Below are 22242 nucleotides of genomic sequence, written 5' to 3'. Positions count from 1 at the left end.
CAGAAAGAGTGTAAGAGCCAGAGGGGATGGAGGACACCAAAGAGACAAAGCCCTGTACATCAACACGATCGCAGGAGTTCACCGACGCAGAGGTGCTATGCACAGAGACTATACTATCCTGCACCAGACGTGCTCTGAGAACTGCAAGGAGCAAAGGACACACACGGGCCCTCATCCCTAACCCAAGCCTGCTCCAATTGATAAGTACTGTAAGTGAAAATTCTGTTTTCTCCAAGGGAGTCTCACTGAGGAAACAACTACTGTCAGGGATTGGCTGAAAAAACCTCCACCACATCTTTAGAGGTTCTTTGCCTCATAATGTTATGTTAGGTGCCTCATAATGTTATGTCAGGGTTTTTCCTTTAATATTAAAAAATTAATATATATGTTATATATAAAATTATATACATGATATACATAACATATATGTGTTACATATAAATCATATATGATATATAACACATATATATGTTATATATATACATATACATATGTGTGTGTGTATATATATATATATATATATATATATATATATATATATATATTTCTTCCTATTTTTACCCTACATGTTCTTTGTGTATATATTATGGTGAACAAGTGAGTTTCTGTGTCTATTATCTGTTTTTTGAGCTCCTTTCCTTTTGTTTGTTTTATCCTATTCCAATGTTAGTTTTTATCTTATGTCATATTTTATCTTATTACTATCCCTTAGAAGTCCTTGCTTTCTAATGAGAGATGAAAATGGAATGGATCCATAGGGAAGGGGAGCTGGGGAGGAGCTATGAGAGGTTGTGGGAGGGGGAACCATAACCGACATGTATTATGTGAGGGAAAAATTATTTTCAGTAAAAGAAAAAAAATATTTTGCCAAAATTTTTAAGTTTGGGGTTAGGGATATTGTTCAGTAGTAGAACATGTTCCAACCATGCACAAGGCCATGGGTTTGATGCCAGTTCTCCAATTAATTACTTAAAGGAATAAAAATTGGGCAGCATAATTTCATGAAAAAATTTAAAAATCATATTCTAAAGCACAGAATTAAATTCCAATAAGGTTTCACTCATTCAAATTTTTTAAAGGAAAGACTGCTATATAACTGAAATACTAGGTTTTAATTAAATTAATTAAATCAAATTAAAACCTAGTATTTAATTTTTTCCATTGGAAGAAATTAAAATTTCATACCATTTAAACATGGAGAAGTAGGAAAAAAAGTGCCAGTAGTAGTGTGTAGCAATCTGAGAGTCTGGTTAATGTTGGAAAGAGTATTGATCATCAAGAGCAATCAGTATTCAAAAACAGTATCTGGATTATACAGCAAGTGGAAGTACTCTACAACCCTGTTTATACTCATTTGTTGACAAATAAAATGAGTGCATGCGAGATATCACATTAGATCCTGGGAAGACAGGATTCGTACAGCTGGAGCAGTGTGTCCTTTGGGCACTTATGATTTTAGTGGGATAGTCAAAATGTGGCCATAGGTGCACACACATGCACACATACATCACGCATGCATGCACATGCATGCACACACACACACACACAGAGGATACACAGCTAGACATTCAGTAATACCTTTGAAACTGGATCATAGACTACATCTTAAACATATTAAAGATAATTGCATTGCTACAATTCATGGCTATATTGGTGCAGAAGGGGGGGGGCTCCTTCTGATGGTCATTTTCTTAGCCTCAGCTTTAGAAGGACTACCTGAATTTGTCTGCCAACCTGATATGTATAAATAACCAAACACGTTTTCTCATAGCAGGACTGTATGGCGTGTGTAATCATATGTGTCTATACATGGGAGTGACATGTAAGGATGGGTGGTTTCCATAGTTTTCACAGAATTTTCAGTAGATGTAAGAATAAAAGGAAGTGAGAGCTTTAGTAAGTGAGACATGCTATGTATGTATGCTAAGTGAGTCGCTTGGCCTAGATCAAGGACTGGACAGAATTAGAGAAGGGAACTGGGCACAACCACATGAGCAAAGGAAAATGGAGGAGAAATGACGTGGCCTCCATATCTGGGAGGCGGCTTTTGCATAGGCGCCAAGAAACAGTGTTGGAAATGTCTGGTGAATGCTGGCCATCAGCTAGGAAGACACAGTAGCAGGACAGACAGACGCTTAAAACGCTGTGCGCTCTGCTGCTCTTTCCCTAAAATTCTGCTCACGCTGTTCATTTGTACTTAGTAGAGGGACTTGTTTAACTGAGCTAAAAGAGGCCTACCATCTGTCTGAAATCATTGCGACGCCAAATTCCTGATATCCACATCCATGAGGGTTTTCTAAAAATGTGCATAAGAAAACTTTAATTACGAGCTAGATTGGCATGCATTTCCTTTTAGAACTGAAGTCTCTTCGCACAGGCGACCATGTTCATTTACTGCTTATGACAAAGTCCTGACACATGTCAGTATTTACCAAATACTAGCAAAGCAGCTGGTCACACATGCCTGTGCTTTGGTCTTTAGCCCATTGTGTGCCACTCCTATTGGTCACGGAGATCACAGAGGCCTAAAAATAAGTCAGTGGAGAATTGAGCATGGTAACTCACAACATACTAGAATGGGTAAGGTCTATGCAGCAGACAAACCCCTTACTGATACTGACAGCTCACAGTTGCAAAAGAGGACCCTGTAGAGTTTGCTAATACATCAGGGCAGATCTTAGCTTCTTTTGTCCCTTCTATGGTGAAGGGGGCAGTTCTATGTTTGGGTCTTCTAAGTGGTCTCTAAGTCCTTGTCTGGCAGGGCGTGGTCTGGGCTGATGATGCCTCCTTTTCATAATGAGCTCTCTCTGTTGAACAGTTCGGAAGTCTTCATTAGTGAGCCCCAGCAGGGCTAGATGAGTTGCTCGGATACTCATGTCTTTCACAAGTTTCATCATATTTCTGCTTAATGATAGCTTTCAGCCTACTACACATTTGTTAGTGTGTAGTAACATACTAACATCATTTGAAGGCTCTGTCTTACAGGAGTTTAGGCTCTTCACATGGCCTATGGAACCCTCTTTGATCTGCCCCATTAGCTTCTTTAGCCTTGTCTCCGTTCCTTGGCTCATGCACTCAGCTCAGGCCTATGCAGAAGGCAACCTTTATTTTCTCTTCACCGTGGTCATTCTTTACTTCTTCTTGCAGAAGCAATCTCATAATGCCAGGTACATAGTCATGTTTCTCTATTGTGCTCATCTGTGAAGGCATCAACCTTCCCTCTAAGCTAGAAGCCCCATGCTACCATAGAATTATGTATTCTTCATCTCTGAACCCCCTAAACCAACCCTCAGAACTACAACTTAACAGATCAGTAAAAAAAATTCATTGATTTGATGAAAATATTTCGATTGTGAAATGCTGCTATGATTTTCTTTTTTAGGTTGCACTGGAGTTTATTGAAGATGTAGTATAGGTATATTATAAGTAACTAGTGGCTCTTTTATTTGTAGATTTAAATGTATATTTCTAACCTGTTTGGTAAGGCTGCTCCATAACAAAGGTCAATTCCAAGCACTTATGCAAGACTGGAACCAAAATATTCTTTTATTTGGTTTCCTTTTAAAAATGGTTATCATAAACCTTCAAACTTATAACACATCGAGTGGTCCACAGGTTTAGCGTCCATAATGATATGTGGCAAGCAGACAATGGAGAGCTTTGAACAGGAGAAAGCAGCCACTGTGAGAACGATTAGTGCATGGGTACTCTTGGCAGGGCAGGGAGGGTGGCTTGAAGGAGCGGAAGGATGGAAGAGAAATAGAAGAAGGTAATTGGCTGGGACATAGTGAAGGTCAGAAGGAAAGAAACTGTAGAAGAATGGCAGACAGAAATTGCTTAGATGGTAAAACTGGAGGGTCTTGCAGTTGACTGAGTGTGGAACAGTCAAAGAGGAAGCGGCAGGGCAGGGAGACTCCAGTGGCTATTTTTAGGCTAGACTTCCATGCTTGTCGTACCACTCAATGCTACACTGGCTACTATCACTCTAAAAAAAAAAAGTACTGACTGAGAGTTTGCTCCTGTTAGAAAAATGTGGAGAAGTACAAGGTATTTTTATCAACGAACTTTTACAACAACAACCTACTGAGGGGCAATGACGACTGAAAAATATCATCAATGGATCAAGCTTAAGTTGATCTTATTGACGATAAAATACTCAAACGAACTGGTGGATTTGGTAGTGGCCATTTCTATTTGTCTGTTGTTTTTGTTTGTTTGTTTGTTTGTTTTAGCCTAAGGTTTACAAACATGTCCAAGTTTACTTGTGTCATCTCTATGAGGATGGTTCTTCGCTGGTGGGGGTGGGGACCACAAGTGTTTCGTAGAGTGGACACACAGTCAGTACTTGCCAGCCCTGTGGGTGTGGGCATCAGAGAAAGATAGGCAGAGAAAGATGCTACGGACTCTCTGAATACCACTCAAGCTATGGTGGTACTTAGCATTTTCCTCACCTTTTTGTGTATGATTTTAGCTTGAGTTTAACCCCACAGCTGCTGTCAGCGGCCTGTGAAAATTCCTTTCCAAAAATTACACCTTTCTAAAACCTGCAAATATCCAAAAGACAAAGTTCTGGGCAGATGTATGTTTCTGGAACAGTCCTTTTCTGTCTAGAGAAAGCAGTATAGCCTCTTGTACAAACACTGACAAGACATCATTCTTACCTAAGTGAAGACTAAACATCTATCACAGTTCAACTTATTTTTTTTTTTTTTTTGGTTTTTCAAGACGAGGTTTCTCTGTATAGCCCTGGCTGTCCTGGAACTCACTCTGTAGACCAGGCTGGCCTCGAACTCAGAGATCTGCCTGCCTCTGCCTCCCAAGTGCTGGGATCAAAGGCATGCGCCACCACTGCCCGGCTTTACAGTTCAACTTAATTTAAGGCACAGATATGGTAGTAACTTACAATAGCAAAAAACAAAAAACAAAACAAAACAAAAAACCAAAAAACAAAAAACAAAACAAAAAAACCCAACCATATTTAAAATATGAGTGTTAGGTATATCAGCATTTAAAGTTTTTAATGTCAGTCACTTTTTCTTGGTATAAGTTCAGCTTGGTATGCCCAATATGCATCTACAGTTGGTGCCCACTGTACCTCATGGTCACGCTGCTTGGAAGCAATGGCTCTATTCATGTCTTCTGCATCCCTGACATGGTCAAGTGCCTGGTTAATGGATTCCTGGAGGTCGGACAGCTTAGCATTGTAGTCATCCAGCTGCTCCAACACCACAGGGAACAAAGAGCGGGTGTCATTGTGTATCCGCTGCCAGTTCTCAGCTTGGCTCAGCACTGAGGAGAAATGGAAACAAATGTAGTCTGGGCTCCTGCATCTCACAAAGTAGAAAATAATTCAGTCCCTGTCTGCTTCAGTGATTGAGATGAGGGAGAGGTTCACAAAAGTAGCCCCACCGTTTCCAGTTAAGGGGGGTGCTTTTCTGTTGGCCTTAGGAACTCCTGACCCATCAACTGAAGGAATGGCTTGGTTACTTTTCCAAGAGGAGTCTACTCTGTGCAGAATCTAGGCTGATCTACCTTCCTGCTTATTACCCAGTTATCCATCTTATGAAGGAAAGCTGGGTATACTTATAGTTATTCCTATGAAAAATAACCAGTGTTTTCTAGTTGGTGATAGAACAAGCATCTATGCTGTGTGTAACACTTGTCTTACCACTTTACCGCACTATTTCCAGTTAGTTCCTTAGGTCAAACTCAAATTGAGGTTTTGGGCAGGATAAAGATTAAATAGCAATGACACAATATTCTTAAAGTCTCTTTGTCTGCACACTTCATTCTTGGCTCATAGGCACATTTATTGGTTAGATACCATAATTCTTGGTACCCCCCTCCAACCTCACCAGGGGATGACAGTCCGTCCTGTTAAAGCTTGCCTTTCCTTTCCTTACTATGAGGAAAACATACAAGTTCCTGATTCAGTAAAGAAAATGTTTCCAGTGCATTTATGTATTTCAAGAGACTAAGAGAGAGAAGTAATTGGTCTCTTTTTCCATGGGCAGTCTGGTTAATTTCAAGATAGTCAAGGAGCTTGGGAACATGTGGCTTCAATGGTGGAGCTCCAGCTGGCCTGACCGGCCTGGCATTCTCCTGTCGTTCTCCCCGGTGGCAAGACTTTATTTGTTGTTACAATAAACCTTTATGCCAGCAACTGCCTTCTCTGGTATCCACAATACTTCCTAGCAAAGGTTGGTAGGGTGGCATCTGTGAGAAGGTGACTCGTGCCCTTTAACCTTTGCAGCTCCATCAATTCCCCAACAACCTAATAAAGCTCTCAGGCCCTTCCTTATAGTAGATTTTTAAATGTGCAAAATAAAAATATATAAAATTTAAAAGTGACAATAATATAAGTAAAACTAGCTAACATATAAACTGAAACCAATAGCTTTTCAATCTATATTTTAATTAATTTACCAATCTCTTTTAATATTATTAAGATATAACAATGGGTGTATTAACTACAATCTGGAGGAATGAATGGAAGTATTATGAAATATCAGCAACTGCTGAAATCTGATTTGAAAATCTGTAATTTCCTTTGTTGAATATATAGATTCTTTGCAACTTTTCTCACTGAGAATGTTACCCATTGAATCCAGGCTGGTCCTGACCAAAAGAACAGATATGATATGACTGAGTTCCAAGCCCAGGCTTGAAGAGCCCTTGAACTTTCTGTTCTTTCCCTCTCAGCAGGCTCCCCTGCTGTGTGAACAAGTCCAGGCCATTCTCCATGAGATAAAGCCTCTACGTGGAGGGAGAGGTGCAGCCTGCCTGGTTAGTCCTAGCATGAAATTCACACGAGTGGATTTCACCTATGCCGCATAGAGCTCAGCATGAAGGCTGAGGTTAGCTTGAATAGCCACCCCATAAAACCAGATCAAATAAATAGTTTAAAATGGCTTAAAATGAATTCACTCAGGGTATATTAGCAGGTAACATTGATGAGCTCTATAGTAATCAGCTCAGGCACCCAACAATACTACTTTGTGTACTTTGGTGTTTATAGGTATCTTTAAGGACATACCACATTTTTATTGGAGATTAAAACTTATCAAAACTCAGAGCCATCAGAACACCAATACTTTTGATATTTTCTATAAAATTTCTCTCAGTATAGGAGTGAGAATTTTATTTTTATTTCTTTTTTCTATCAACTTCTAAGTCTTTATTCTTTCTTCATAGTAGTAAAAGTTATGAAGATTCTGCATAGAATTCTCAAAGTTGGGCCTTGATCAAAAAATTCAAGTTTTCCTGAATGAGTCCTTGAGGCTGTGCATAAATTCTATATAGCTCTGAATATTGAGAATTAGTTTGACCAAATGTTGCCCTGTGGCTTGCTGTCCTTTCCTGGTCCCACAAAGAAAGAAGACATACGCTGTGTTGGCTAGGAATGGAAGACACATACATTCCTGGGCCTCATCTGCCTCCTCATCCACCAGCTCCCGATGGGTGAGGAACGGCTGCCGGCTTCGGATCTCTTCCAGCATTTTCTGGGCCAACACCAGCTTCTCAGCAATCTCCTCTGGGCCAAGTTCCTGATTCTCTCCATAGTAGAGCATCTTGCTATTGATCTCTAGGAAGAAGAATGTGGTTGAGATGGGAGCAGGAAAACGGATGTGCAGGGCTGTGCAGGCTGGTGGCAAAGCTTACGACTGACCTTACACTGGAAAGAGAGCTCGTTCAAGGCTGAGCTGGGACTGGGCTGTGAGTGTTGGTGTCAGCATGGGAGCTCATCATGAGGGGAGAGAGGCCAACCTGAGGAGACCACTCTGGGAATGGGAATGGGCTGCCCCAGAGTCTGCCTTGGTGCTCTGCTCATCTGATATCCATGGTGATTCGAGAACACTAATATTTAAGGCACAATAATCTGAGGACTTTGTTCAACATTTTATAGAAATACTTGGCTTGGAAAAAATGTTTGGCAGTATCTCCTGTCACTTGTAGCATGCAATGGGGATATTAATTCCATTTTAGTCATCAATGATTTAACAAAACAAAGCTCTAAGCCAAAATGAGAGTACATTTGTAATGGAGCCTTTCAGATAGTTTTACTCAAGCTAGTAAAAGGATGAAAAAATTATCGTGTAATCATTTTGCTCACACATATTTTTCCTGAATAATATATAATTATATGTTAAAGTCATATACATATATATATATATATATATATATATACATACATATAACATGATTTTTCTATTGCCTTCTATGATGAATATTTTTAAGACTGGGCCATTTGATTCCAAGTCTCTTTGCCCTACATCTGATGTAGGCTGAAGGTTTTAGAACCAAGGGGGCCACGAAAGCTCAGAGGGATTAGTTATCTTGCCTAAACACTGGCATGTAACAGTTCTTGGATGCTCTCATTCCTATTCCATATGATTAGAGAAGAGGTTGTATGAGTCCCTTGTTCTCTGGCAGCTCTGGGAGGAAGTGCTTTATCTTCCAGGCATAATGAAATTGTGTGTCTGTGGTTCACTACGATCTGTGTGTTTGGCCAGATAAGATGGGTGACAAACACTGGTGTCACATAAATCACACCGGGGTGAGGAGTTATATTTTCTGTGGGCAGCAGCTTGAAGGTCGCCTGCAGCTATTTTAGAGATGGTTAGGAATGAGAAATGATGTACTATCAATGCTGCACAGCATTCTTGGATTTTGAAAGAAGGAACATAAATGGGGATAGATGGTTTTAATGCTCCAAACATTACTGTGAGTGTTACAGGGACATCAATATTGCTAACTGCTCCAAACCCCAAGTATCAAAGCCTTGAACATTCACTTTTCATACAAAGTCTCAAATATGATTTCTTGAAATAAACAAAATGTACACCTTAAATAAATCAAACACACCATTACCCACTCGCACCTTCACTGTAAGTTCTGGTGGGTCAAAGCTGAGTTATTTGGCATTTTGTAGATTCTGTTCAGTTTCAGGCAGTTTTATTTCAGCTGTGTCTGGGATAGATTAGCAAAAGAATACAAACAAGGACACGTGGGCCTTGGTCTTTGGAGACTATTCATACATTATCTTAAAAAAATGAAACTGATGAGAATTAGTTTCCTACTTCCTTTTCCTTGGTATTTTTTCTCTGCCCTTTCCCATGACCAAAGGACAAATAAGATGGTTCAGATTCTTTTCAAAGGAAGCACCTAACGACCAAGGCCTGGTTTGCTTAATAGCAAAGGTGAATTACTCCCTCTGTCTCTTGACTTTATTTGCTGCCTAACGGGGCTTTATTTCTCAGTTGGATAAATATGAGGTCATATTTCTAGGTTCAGTCTCACTGCTTGAACAAATCACTAGAACGATGCTTTAGGAAAGGAATTTTATCAGTAAATGCAAACACATGAGCCAGGGAGGAAGGCAGCAGGAAGTCCGAAACGCACGCCATTTGTTTTTTACTGTGCTTTACAGGCATTCAAGGAAGCAAAGCAAAGGATCAAACTTGGCTTTCTATGTTCCTTAAGCCTAGAATGCGCTCCTGGCTCCTCAGCAGAAAGATATGAACCTCTCGCCGTGAGTCTCTTTACTGTCATTGGGTCCCAAGATGCATTTGGTACTGTCACCTAACTCTTGATATATAGCATAATAAAAAACCATGGAAACAAATAGCAGATCTTAGCTGACTCTAACCCGAGGAATGTCTCTTTGTCCTAGAACAAATGCAGTCTCTTTCTGTTGGGAAATTGAAGACAGCTTTCACTGCACCGTTAAAATACTTCAAGATGCAGCCTGTACTTAGTGGAAATCAGAGCTCAGATGAGTGAAATCTCCAGTAGGGCAGGTAGATTCCTTTAGGACAGGGAATCACTCACAGGCCCTTGTCTTTTTTCTTTTGGGTTACAAACCTGAACTACTAACTTGTCTGCTTGTCCTTGAGGAAGAGCATTACAAGCAGCCAGAGACTATTTGGACTGGTTTGCTCTCATTCTCCTCACTTCCTCCCCACCCCAAATTTTTTGATACAGGGTTTCGTAGTATGACCCAAAACTAGCCTGAAACTTGCTAGGTAGACCAGGCTCACAGATATCCACTTGCCTCTATCTCCCAAATCTTGGATTAAAGGCATGCGCAACCACACCCAACATGGTTTATTCATATACCAAAGACATATTTGGGGGTTGCAAATAACTGGAAAAAAGGTGACTCCTACTAAACTATTTTAGTTTAAGGACACCACATTTCTTCTGATAGAAAGGGAGTGTGGCATTAAATGTAAGTGGAATGCCTAGAAAGAGTAATTGTGTATATTTATTCTTGAACACTGACAGATAATACATAGGAATGGATGTTCAGAAATCTTTTTTGTTTGTTTTTGTTTTTGTTTTAGTTTTTCGAGACAGGGTTTCTCTGTGTAGCCCTGGCTGTCCTGGAACTCACTCTGTAGACCAGGCTGGCCTCGGAACTCAGAAATCCACCTGTCTCTGCCTCCCAAGTGCTGGGATTAAAGGCGTGTGCCACCATAAGCAAAGTTGCCATGAAGACTGTACTGAAGCTAAAACCTGTAGCCTTTTGAAAAATATGCTCCTGTACACAGCAGTCCCTGACAATAACTGCTCCTTAGTTTTCAACCATACACTGAATGTTTCCTTGATGTGAAGTTAAACAGAAGATCTTTACCTTGGATTTTGTCCCTCATGTTGTGAGCTTGCTCGACAAGCTGGGTTGCTTGGTCAATTGTAGCCATGCTTTCCTTCTCAACCAGTGTCCCCTTTCTTGAGGCTTGACTTCCCTATAAATTGTACAAATAAACATTAGATTTATGTTGTATACTCACCTATGAGGGTGGGTGAATAAAATGTACAATGTACTTGTGATGGTTTGTGTATGCTTGGCCCAGGGAGTGGCACTATTAGGAGGTGAGGCCTTGTTGGAGCAGGTGTGGCCTTGTTGGAGCAGGTGTGGCTTTGTTGGAGTAGGTGTGTCACTGTTGGACGTGGGCTTTAAGACCCTCATCCAAGTTCCATGGAAATCAGTCTTCTCCTAGCAGCCTTCAGATGAAGATGTAGAACTCTCAGCTCCTCCTGCATCATGCCTACCCTGAAGCTGCCATGCTTCTGCCTTGATGATAATGTACTGAACCTCTGAACCTGTAAGCCAGCCCCAATTTAATGTTGCCTTGGTCATGGTGTCTGTTCACAGCAGTAAAACCCTAAGACAGGACTCATTTGACAAACATGAGGAACTTTCCTGGCATGTACCAGCTCTATGACATACTGAGTGGTCCTAAGAGTCATGCATGAAGACTAGGTAGAAACCAGTTCTAGGATCCTAGAATGCTATTAAAATTAGATAATATACCAAGGCCATAAGTCATGGTCCTGTCCCAACTAACTATTTGTCACATGTGTATTATCCTTGCAGTTGTTTCTGTATCTCAGGATGCCAGAATAGGAAATAACCCACATATGCTGCTCACTTGGACAGCATTCTGATTGAAAGGCTTAAACATCGTCAAAGAGGGAATGATAAAGAAAGAGGGCAGATCCCCAAAATGCTCCTACTGGGTGCTCCAACCACTGCTGAAACTGAATCACCACAGAGACTACAGGATAATACTGGGATAACTGCTATTTTCAGAGCTTCGTTCCAATTTCCCATCAACATTGATGGCCCTTGTGTGCAAATAACAGCTCAGGTGTATTCGGCACAGAGTAAATGGAACTTTTTCCCCAGGGGCTGATCCCATTTAGTGTGGTGCCTCTATTTCAGAGCTCCAATAAAGTATTCTCACCATTAAATCCCAACTGCACCTTGGCTTTAGAAGAAAGTGTGTGCATGTGCACATGCATGTACATATGTATGCACATATGTGTGTGCATTATGTATGTAGTCACAGACAGGAGATGACCTGAAGGTCAGGCCATTATTTCCATTGCACTAAGGATTGCACTTCCTCTTGATGCTGGACAGGACAGAGAGGTTGCTGAGTTATCGTAGCTAGGGGGAGTAGCTCCTCAGCCTGTATTTAATAAGGCCCTCCTGCCCTTTTCTGGTGCTTTCTTGGGTCTGCTTTGTGATAAAGAGCTCCAATGATCACATGGGTGGCAGGCTGAAGTCATGGGAGGCTACTGAGCAGGTTCTCCAGACTAGGGAAGTGGTTGCTCCAAACTCTCTTGTTTTATAGAGAGTTCTACTTGGAGGATTAGGGCATGATATCATTGGCAATGCTTTTGCCCTTTCTAGGATAAACCAAGCAAGTGTCCCTCTACAGTGGCGAAGGAAGAAGATGCTGAAATGCTATCATAGAAGAAACATCTAAACGTTGTGATGGTTGGCCTTATATCAGCTTGACACAAGTCCTCGGAGTGGAGAAAATGCCTCAATAAGATCGGGCTGGATGCAAGCCTGTAGGGGATTTTCTAAATTAGTGATTGACGGTGAGAGCTGAGCCCGTTTATTGTCTTAGGTTCTATAGGAAAGCAGTCTAAACAAGACATGGGGAGCAAGCCAGTAAGCAGCATGCCTCCATGACTTCCTCATCAAGTCCTACCTCTAGGTTCCTTCCCTGCATAACTTTCTGCCTTCACGTGTTTGGTAATGGACTGTTATATGTAACTGTGAGGGAAATACAACCCTTTCCTCCCAAGGTTGCTTTGGTTGTGGTATTTCATCACAGCAATAGCAACCCTAAGTAAGACAAAAGCCACTTGTCAGCCAAGTCAGAGATTCCTTAATACAAAACAGGATACCTGCTAGAGGCAACGTGGCCATCAGACTCTTAATAAACTGCACTGCCTGACTGTACAGTTTCTTCTGAGTCACCACATCCCTTCCCCCAGCACCAGCCTTCTCTTGGGCTTATCTAATGCTTTCCAGAGAAAAAAAATTATGTAATCATTTAAAAATTAGATGATGTAGAAAATAAAATGAATCTTATTCTTCACATCACACTTCACTGCTTTTAAAACATAAATATGATATATAATACATTAAAATGTTTGTGTTTGACCCCGTTTAAATGTTATATTTAGAAAAAATGAGACTCATTTTCTAAATCGAACACACACACAAATATATATGTGTACATATATGTATATATGTACATATACACACACACACACACACACACACATATATATATATATATATATATATATATATATATATATACACACACACTTTGGTATTATACTTCAAAGAAATGTTCTATTGTTATGACTCTGTCTTTAAACTTTTAACTTTAAAATGTGAAGAGATACTACCCCTATAAGAAAACTTCTAGCTAATGAACACCAGAGGGTGCTGTGAGACATAAAGATGGACAGAGACCTATATTCATCCATCTTTATCTGTAAAGACATACACATAGAAATGATGTAAAGTGGACATTTATTCCTGGAAATTGAAAAATTACCAAATATAATACAGTATCTAGGGATTTTTAAAAAAGATCTAAATTATTTCCTGGAGTTTTGCTCATGGAAGTAACATAATGATATGTGCATGTGATCAAATGGGTGTGCCTTGCCTTAAAACAGAAAACAAAATTATTATCCATAATTATAAACTGGTTGATTACTTACATCACTACAAAGAATTGATCATGTATTTACTCCAATGGTGAATTTTCCTCATATCTATTTGAATTAAGCAATGATGATAACCAATCTGTAGGATCACCATAAATTTAATTGTTTAAGTTGCAATTCTTTTGTGATTAAAAGTAAGGGAGTTTTAGTCACTAGTCTGTGTAAGTGTAAATGGAGACAGTACGAATATTGGTGTGTTTCTTCAAACCTGAATGGTGGATGCCAACTTCTGTGGGCTTCTCTTCTTCCTGTTAAGTGATATCTACGTACCTGTGTATCCCCCTTTCTAGTGCCTGAGCTTCTGACGTGAGTCTCTAGCTGTCTGTGGACATCTACAGGAATCTACCTCAAACTTAAATTGTCCAGAGTAATTCAATCTGTAGTTTTAATCTTACTCATCCATTCCACTCATATGGAAATTCCCTCCTTGTTCCTATGACTTCTAATTGGTCATATGACTTCTAATTGGTCATGTGACCCATTTTATCCTACCTGTCAGCCTTGCTTCTCTCCTCTTACATCTCCCCAGTCTTGGACTATCGTGTGCCTTTAAAAGTGAAGGCAAGGAGGGAACCAACCTTTCTTTTCCCATCTCCTGTGGCAGTTTCCCATTGCACCCCACCCTCACACTCTTCCTGGACCTAGTCTATCCTCTCTACAGAAGAAAGAATACTTCTGAAATGCAAATATAATCAGCTGTTTTGCTGTAAACACTTCAATGACTTCGATGTTTGAAAGTCATACTTCTCTGAGTATGTCGGGCATGGGTTCTTCATGGTCTATCTGATGATATCATCTACTGTTAATTGACAATTCTTACCTATTGTCTTAAACCAACTTCAAGGCCAAGGCTAATATTATTCAGGTGGCAAGAAAATATATGTCATTTGTTTCACATCTTTTGCATTATGGCACATTTCCCCTACTTGGAAGTTCTCCATAAACTCCTAGTCACTCTCAACACTCAAGGCAACCTTCCCTAGTGAGGGGATTCAATGTTTGTTCCTCAGACTTAGTTTCTCCTGTACCAGGATCCATTGCTAAATGATACATCATTAAAAATGTACCTGCTCCCTGCTAGACTGTGGCACCGTGAGTCTTACTTAGTGCCTGTCACAGTAACTGTGAAGTGACAAGTCTTTAATGTTCCTAGACCAGAAACACAGTTTTTTCCATCCTGTCTTTTTGTAAGGATCAGATACTTGATATATTTCCTGTAGTGGGTTGGCCTAATGCTGCTTGTATTCTAATGCTAATCTGGGTTCCCCAGGACGGGTGTCCCAGAGACAGAGAGTCTGCACGTAAGATATTGAGTGACCCTGCCTCCAGTTAATTGTGATTGGTGAATAATGATGCCAAAAGCTAACGGCTGGGTAGAAGAGACAGCTGGGGTTGAGGTTTGGCAGGCTTGGAAGAAGCAGAAGAAAGCTCCCATAGGAGAAAAGAAGAACGTACATGAGAGGAGAAAGGAGAACTGCCATGGGTTAGGTGAGCCACAAAAACGTGGTCATGTGGGCTGGCCAACTGGGGCTAAGAGCAGCCCAGATGAAACACAGTAAGTAATAACTTGGGTTATGAATAGGAAGGTAGATTCTAATAGCATGGAGGGTGGGCAGCTGCCCAGCTACTGTGCTGCCTGGGCATATCTAAAAATATAAAGACCGTGTGTGAAAACCTTGGAACATAAATGGTCTAAGGTGGGTAAAAACCCATGCTGAGACTTTTAATATTTTTTCCTATACATCCATTATGACATATTTTGCATGAGCTGATATGTTGGTACCCTCTGTGTGCGTGAACGCCTGGGGTAACTGATCTCTGTCACTATGGCCTCCGTTGCAGACTTTTAAGACCCACAGAGTGAAGTGAAAAACTGACATTGGGAGGGAGCTGCTGTTTCTACCTCTGCCTGTAGGCCACCATGCTTTCTCCACCTTTGGCATTATAGGCTTGGGAGCACAGGAGACTGGAAATGTGGCCTGGTCTTTGGTATTTTCTATATAGGATTCATCAGCAGTAGCAACAGAAAAAGCCTTTGGAACATGGGTTCTTTGTGACCACAGATACATGGGCGTCCTTCAGCATATTCCCAGGGGTAAATGGTATGAAATGATTGTAGGGACTTCCAAATGGGGGTTGGAAGACTTAGATATGGAAGCTGGCAAACAAACAACAACAATAATATACCTCTCAAACCCCAAACTACTCCAAAACCCGGTGACTTGAGATGAATAGAATTTGTGAGATTTTGAGCATATGGAACCCATGAGATAGAGGTACTAAATGTCAAGTTTGAGACCGTGGGAAGGAGTATCCACAACGAAATTACAGCATACATTTGCCTGGTGCACACAGAGGCCAGAAGAGGGTGTTGAATCCACTGAGACTGGAGTTATAGACAGTTGTAGCTGCCATGTGGATGCTAAGAACAGAACCGGAGTCCTCTGCAAGCGCAGTAAGTGCTCTGACTCATTGAACCAACTCTCTTTTTTGTGTGAGTTTTCATAAGCCATGTTTCTCTCTGAGTATTTTTCACAGTCTATTTAAATATTTATTTAGTGTTTCTCTGAGAATTGAAATTGTAACTTGTCAAATCTATTGTCTGTATTTTTTCAGATCTTCATATTGTATTTATGCCATTTCCTCTTGGTGTTAATAATTGCTTCATTCTATTTTCCTGTGGACTTGAAATTTATTCTTGGCTCTTTAATCTACCTGAAGTTCATTTTAATTTATGATGTTGTACTGTCTGGTTTTGTGTTGACTTGACACAAGTTGGAGTTATCACAGAGAAAGGAGCTTCAGTTGAGGAAATGTCTCCATGAGATCCAGCTGTGGAGCATTTTCTCAATTAGTGATCAAGGGGGTAGGGCCCCTTGTGGGTGGTGCCATCCCTGGGCTGGTAGTCCTGGGTTCTATAAGAAAGCAAGCTGAGCAAGCCAGGGGAAGCAAGCCAGTAATGAACCTCCCTCCATGGCCTCTGCATCAGCTCCTGCTTCCTGACCTGCTTGAGTTCCAGTCCTATCTTCCTCTGGTGATCAACAGCAATTTGGAAGTAAGCTAAATAACCCTTTCCTCCCCAACTTGCTTCTTGGTCATGATGTTTGTGCAGGAATAGAAACCCTGACTAAGACAAATATAAAGGCTGAACTTTGATTTTTTTTTAAAAAAATTAATTTATTATTATTATTTGTGTGTGTGCATGCACGCAGAATTAAAATAAGAACTTTTAAAAGTGAGCTCAGTCCACATGGGCTCTAAGGACTAAACTCAGGTTGTTAGGCTTGTGTGGCAAGTTTCTTTCTTTCTTTTTATTAACATTTAATGTGTTTATTGTATACAAAAAAACATATTCCTGGGATGTTGATACCTCTTATTTGTACAGTTCTATGCAAAGAGCTAAGTGACTTTCCTAGTTGCAGCACATATCAACTGTGTTAACTGGAACAAATGCATAGAAAGTTCACCATAAACACAAGATTTCAAGAAAAGCTATTAAAATGGGAAGACAGGAAGATGTCCTTTATCACCTTTCACTGTAGATCTGGCCTTAATTTTTTTTTTTTTTGAGACACTCAAGGGTCGTTGAATTTTTCCTGGGCTCTTAAAAGCCTCATTGCTTGTGATGCACTATGCTTATCCAGGCTAACTGTATTCTTCAAGGTTGACCCTGTATTTTAAAAGTTTCCTACTAGATTGAAGCATTCAATATAGAGAAGCCTGCAAGCAGGAAAAAAAAATCAAACCAAACCATGCCGAAACAAAACAAAACCAAGCCAAAACAAACAAAAATAAAACTAACTCAAATTGATTCAGGAAGTTCCTGAAACAGACCAGATTCACCAGGCCCCTCCTTGTCAGAATAAACAATAAAAGCTGAGAGTACCCATCAGATAAATTGAGCTAAGGTGCAAAGACACTCAGATCAGACCAGCTGCCTGGAAGAAATAGAAACCAACTGAGGTGCCTGGAAGAGGTTTAGACCAACTGAGTCACTTGAAAAGAACCCTCTCCACCCTCTTGAGTAGCCTGCAGGCCGTATAGTGTGTTTCAGGTTCCCAGCTTTGTAAGCTATCGGCCATGCTGTGGTGGGCCTTGGTGATGTAAGTTGTTTAGAGTGATTTATGCTCCTGTAAATTACTCTCCATCCATATTCCTGAAAGTAACTTTGGACTTTGGTAAGGGGTGAGTAGACGTGTATGTTGCATCTCCCCAGGAGAAGTTTGACTCACGAAAGGCACAGGCTCGGAACAATACCTTCTTATCGAGTTCCTCTACATCAGACAGGAGGCTTCTCAGTGTGTTCTCCGAGTTGTTTATCTGTATCTTTCTTAGAGTATACTGGTTTTCTCTTTCTGACAACCTTGTCTGTGGGGGAAAAAAGGGTTAAAATATTTTATTTTTATTTATTCTTAGATGAAATATTTGTGTATATCTTAGTGTGAATTTATGAATGGGGTGCAGTGTTCAGTGGTCAGTCGAGGGTGTTGGAGTCCCTGGAGCTGGAGTTGATGGTGATGGTAAAGCACTCTGCATGGGTGCTAGGAGCTTAACTCTGCTTATCTGTAAGAACGCCACTAAACTGCTGACTCATCTTCCTAGCCTCAGACACCAGAGACTGAGTACAGGAGATTTAGGGAGATTGTAACTTCTACTCTTTTCTTTTTAAATATATTTCTCCGGCCCATGACCTCGGTTCTTTTTTGTTCCCCTCCCCACACCCCACCCCCGAAACTCACTCTGTAGACCAGGCTGGCCTTGAACTCAGAAATCTGCCTGCCTCTGCCTCCCAAGCGCTAGGATTAAAGGCATGCATGCACTACCACTGCCTGGTCATGACCTCTGTTCTTAATAGACTGATCTCAGACAGATGCAGAATTCTGCTAAGGGTAGGGTATGCAGCTTCTGGGAACTGAAAATCTGCTATTTACTATGGTTCAGCGAGCTCTGGCCAGGCAGCAAGCTGGCTCAGGGAAAGGGCTCCCTTTTCTATTGTTGAAAACACTATAATTAGGATGGAGGTGGCCCCGGGAATCTGGCAAATTTCAATCTGATTGGGTCTTAGAGAAACTCATCGGTAATCAGGATCAAAGAAAATGGATTTTAGAAATGCATTTTCCTTCTCTGGGTGTAAAGAGATCAATTCTCTTTATATTGGGTCACTGCCTCCCCACCTTTTGCATTTTTTAGAAGCTTGGTAGAAATGGTGCTGTCCTGGGGCTACCTTGGATTAAGTCCATCAGGTGTGCCTTATGGAAAGCATGGTATATTTACTGCCCTGAGTCCAGGCGAGTCTTTGAGAATTAATGCTCTTATGTATCTAGGTGGGGGGGTTGGCAAAGTAGTTCCTAGTTTTCACTAAGATCCCACAAGCACTACAGTTTGGGAATACTTATTTTAGTCTGCACTACACATTTTCAGCCAATTGTGGATATTATTTGAACCTCCAAAGAATAATCAACACTTATGCCAGGTACTGTTTTAATGGTTCTACATATCCCAGCTCCCCCAGTACCTTCCTCATTTCTATACGAGGACACTGAAAAGCTAAGATTAACTTTCCTGAGCTCACATAGCAATGGATAGCTGGCGTGTGGACAAGAAAATCTTCACCATTATGTTACCTTGACTAAGAAAATCGGTGTGCTGGTGTTGAATCTGGTGGCTTTTCACTTAGCTCTGTTTTCTATAAAAGCATGTTAGTTGTGATGGAGGTCCATTATGGAAGAAAAGCCTTTTAAAGCTTAGACAGGTGAGATTTTTTTTTTTTATTTTTTCCCATTGCCTGCCTTTAACGTCTTTGTTCTGTAAAGGTATGAGAACACACATATATATGTGTGTGTTTGTGAATTTGAGGATGTGTGTATGTGCGTGTGTTTCACAAAGAGATTGAGAGACTGGAAAAACAAGAGAGAACAAGTGTAAGAACGAAAATTGGAAGCAGGGAGGGAGGTTTTAGACAAACTCTTCCAAACCCGGCAAACTGAACTAAGGTATACGGGCAGGCTTGCACGTGAATAAAAAATGCACAGCTCTGAAAATAAAAGTTTCTCAGGTAGATATTAATCTTTTAGTCATTTCGTTTTTCACGGACTCTCTACTGCTTTTGATTGAGGCATTAGCTCATGATTATCGTGTGAGCTTTCCTAACTCTTCATGTTGGACCTACACAATCTATAATATAGCCATGGAGCTCAGATGCCAACAGGTCACAGAGGTTGCTAAGAGGGAGCCTGTGCAACTACAGTGAAGAGAGCAAAAAGAGCAACATTCGGCATACTTTGAGGAGGTGGATGGTAGAGTTCATGTCGGTCACGTGTCTATGCGCGGCAGCGCCAGAGGACACGCTCAGCAGGCCGGATTTGCTCTCCTCGATGGAGAGCGCTGCTAATCGCAGGTCATCGGTCAAGTCCCAGACGCACTTATCACAGCCTGGAGTCGAAATAGGAGTGTCATTTCTGCAGAGCCAAAAGGCAGCCTGGAAGCATATGGCTTTAATGTGGACCCCCTTGGTTAATACCATGTTTATTTTTGTTTCCCAGAGAATTGATATAGCCATGTAGAACCAGTCGTTACCAGACCAACCCATACGTCGGGCAGGAGTCCCACTTAAAACATAATGAGAACCAGGCACTGAGACAGCAGGTTAATAAGAACGCTAATTACTGACAGAAAGGACTATTATGGGATGGGTGGCAAAGAAGCCCTTACCATTTTTCCTATTAGTCACCCCCACCCCCCAGATTCCGTTCGTGTCAGCTTCCCGTCTTCTCTTGGTGGCAGCTGGGAGAGCAGGCTGATGGCCAAGCATCTTTTCTCACCAGCTTCTCTCAGTCAGTCTAGGAATGCTGCACCTGTCTTTGTGCCCCCCACCCCGAGAGGGCCTGGCTCCTCTCCATGCCCCTCCCACCCCCCACCCATGTCTAGATGTACAAGTCCTCAGAGCAGGTCTGTAGAGTATACTTGTTGGCTAATGTCATGACCTGGTCTCTGAGGTAGGTGCTAACCCTGAGAGTAAACCTGGGCATGCTCAAGAGACAAGCCCCAGTTTCTCCTCCTCACACTGTGAGCCCCACCCAGGACCCAGCTGCCCTCCATGGACATAATCCAAAAGAACACACACTAAGCCTTGAACCCTATCCTGACCTCTCTGTACCTTGCCAGTTCCCAAACTCCTTCCCACAGATGCCGCTGTTTTCTGCAGAGATGACAGGCACTAAAGGGTTAATGCATGTTAATTTGTTAATTTGTTATTAACCTAGCACTACCTTAAAGCTCCCTTAGAAAATGAGTCCCCAGACTACACTTCAGGTTGCTGAAGAAAATGTTTAAGGCTATGTAGGCATCTGACCGCCTTTAAATGGAGCTGGTCAAGGACTCTGTAGTTGGTAACTGCAGCCTTTGCTCTGCTGTGTCTCCCAGCTCAGGCATCTTCTGAGTATGATAAACTGGCAGTTTTATAATCTCTCCTGCTCACAAGGACTTTTTGGGACTAATATACTTTTGCTTGGGGGAAGGGATGCATAATGTTCAAATACTCTTTGAAACAAAAGCTTTGTTGCTCTTGAGTGACAGAGCGATTTAGGCAAAAGAGAAGGCAGCTCTATTTGTAACTCCTTGTCAGTTTACTTCTGGTCAGGCTTTACATCGGGTGAGCTGGGAAGAGCTGCTTAAGTCTCTGCTTCTTTCAGTTTCTACAGCTGCTGGAAACCAGCTGATGCAGAAAGGGCTCTGTCCTGACAGCATGAAGCTGAGCGTGAAGACTAGGCAAGTAAGATGTCCAAAGTCTCTGAGTGATATCAACAAAAACTACCTCACTGCTGATGAGATGGAGACCACTGGGGACCTTCGCACAGGGTCTGTTACCCTGGAGCAAATACCAGGGTAAACCTGGGGCGGGGGAAGTGAAACACTTTCAGAGGTCTTTACAGCTTTAAAATACATTTACTCTGTGTGTGTGAGTGTGAGTGCACCTCAGTGTGCATGTGGATGCCAGGATATCTTGTGGTAATCAGTTCTTTTCTTCCACATTTTCCATTTTTTTTGTTTTTTAACTACAAACACCTGTAGCATATTAGAGAAAGTGGGTTAGTCATCAAGGTACTGTCACTTGTCCTTAAAGTTGGGCAGTGCTTGCCTGTGGGGAGTTCAAGTCCTTCTTCCAAGCACTCTCCGGTTACGCTGTCACATGGGCCGCCCCCACAGTTGCACACTGTCGGAGACAGAAACACAGAGTAAGGAATCATTTTCTAATGCCTAAAACAGGACAGTGTTTCCATGGTTTCCAGAAATACTGGCCATTGGTGTGCAGTTCTGCCATGGGGATTAATTATATTCATCCTGAAGAGTATGGAGTCTGTGATATCAAGATAATGCCCTTTAACCAGCTCAATGGAGGTAAGAGAGATGTTAAAAAAAAAAAATGATGGGAAGTAAAACTGAACCTCGCTTTCCTAGGATTCTTTCCCCAGCTCCTTAGGATTCTTTTCTAACTCAACAGATGCTTCACTCCCAAAAGGCCCAGGAAATTTTCACAAGGAAACGATGACTACTCAGCATTCAACTTGAAATCGAAAGCTTTCATTTCCTCACAGTGTCCACAGCAGCGCTGGTCCCTGCCAGCTGTGAGGGAGGAGCCCCAGAGGGAGAGGGAGGAGCCCCAGAGGGAGAGGGAGGAGCCCCAGAGGGAGAGTG

At 41.4% G+C, this 22242-nt stretch overlaps 1 protein-coding gene across 1 annotated transcript in view; it reads right to left on the bottom strand.

Annotated features, from left to right (window-relative positions):
- Lama4 (laminin subunit alpha 4) overlaps positions 1 to 22242 on the bottom strand; it is a 157905-nt gene that overhangs the window by 66174 nt on the left and 69489 nt on the right. Inside the window, exons 6-11 of the mRNA XM_031348564.1 lie at positions 21686 to 21760; positions 19829 to 19980; positions 17806 to 17916; positions 10637 to 10748; positions 7418 to 7585; positions 5096 to 5289 (exon numbers count right to left, since the gene is read on the bottom strand). Of these exons, the coding sequence (XP_031204424.1) occupies positions 5096 to 5289; positions 7418 to 7585; positions 10637 to 10748; positions 17806 to 17916; positions 19829 to 19980; positions 21686 to 21760 (812 nt within the window). The remainder of the gene's footprint in view (positions 1 to 5095; positions 5290 to 7417; positions 7586 to 10636; positions 10749 to 17805; positions 17917 to 19828; positions 19981 to 21685; positions 21761 to 22242) is intronic.

The sequence above is a fragment of the Mastomys coucha genome, unplaced genomic scaffold, assembly GCF_008632895.1.
Source record: "Mastomys coucha isolate ucsf_1 unplaced genomic scaffold, UCSF_Mcou_1 pScaffold3, whole genome shotgun sequence".
NCBI classification, from domain to species: Eukaryota; Metazoa; Chordata; class Mammalia; order Rodentia; family Muridae; genus Mastomys; species Mastomys coucha.
Note: the sequence above shows the minus strand (reverse complement) of the source record. Positions and strands in the feature narration are given on the sequence as shown.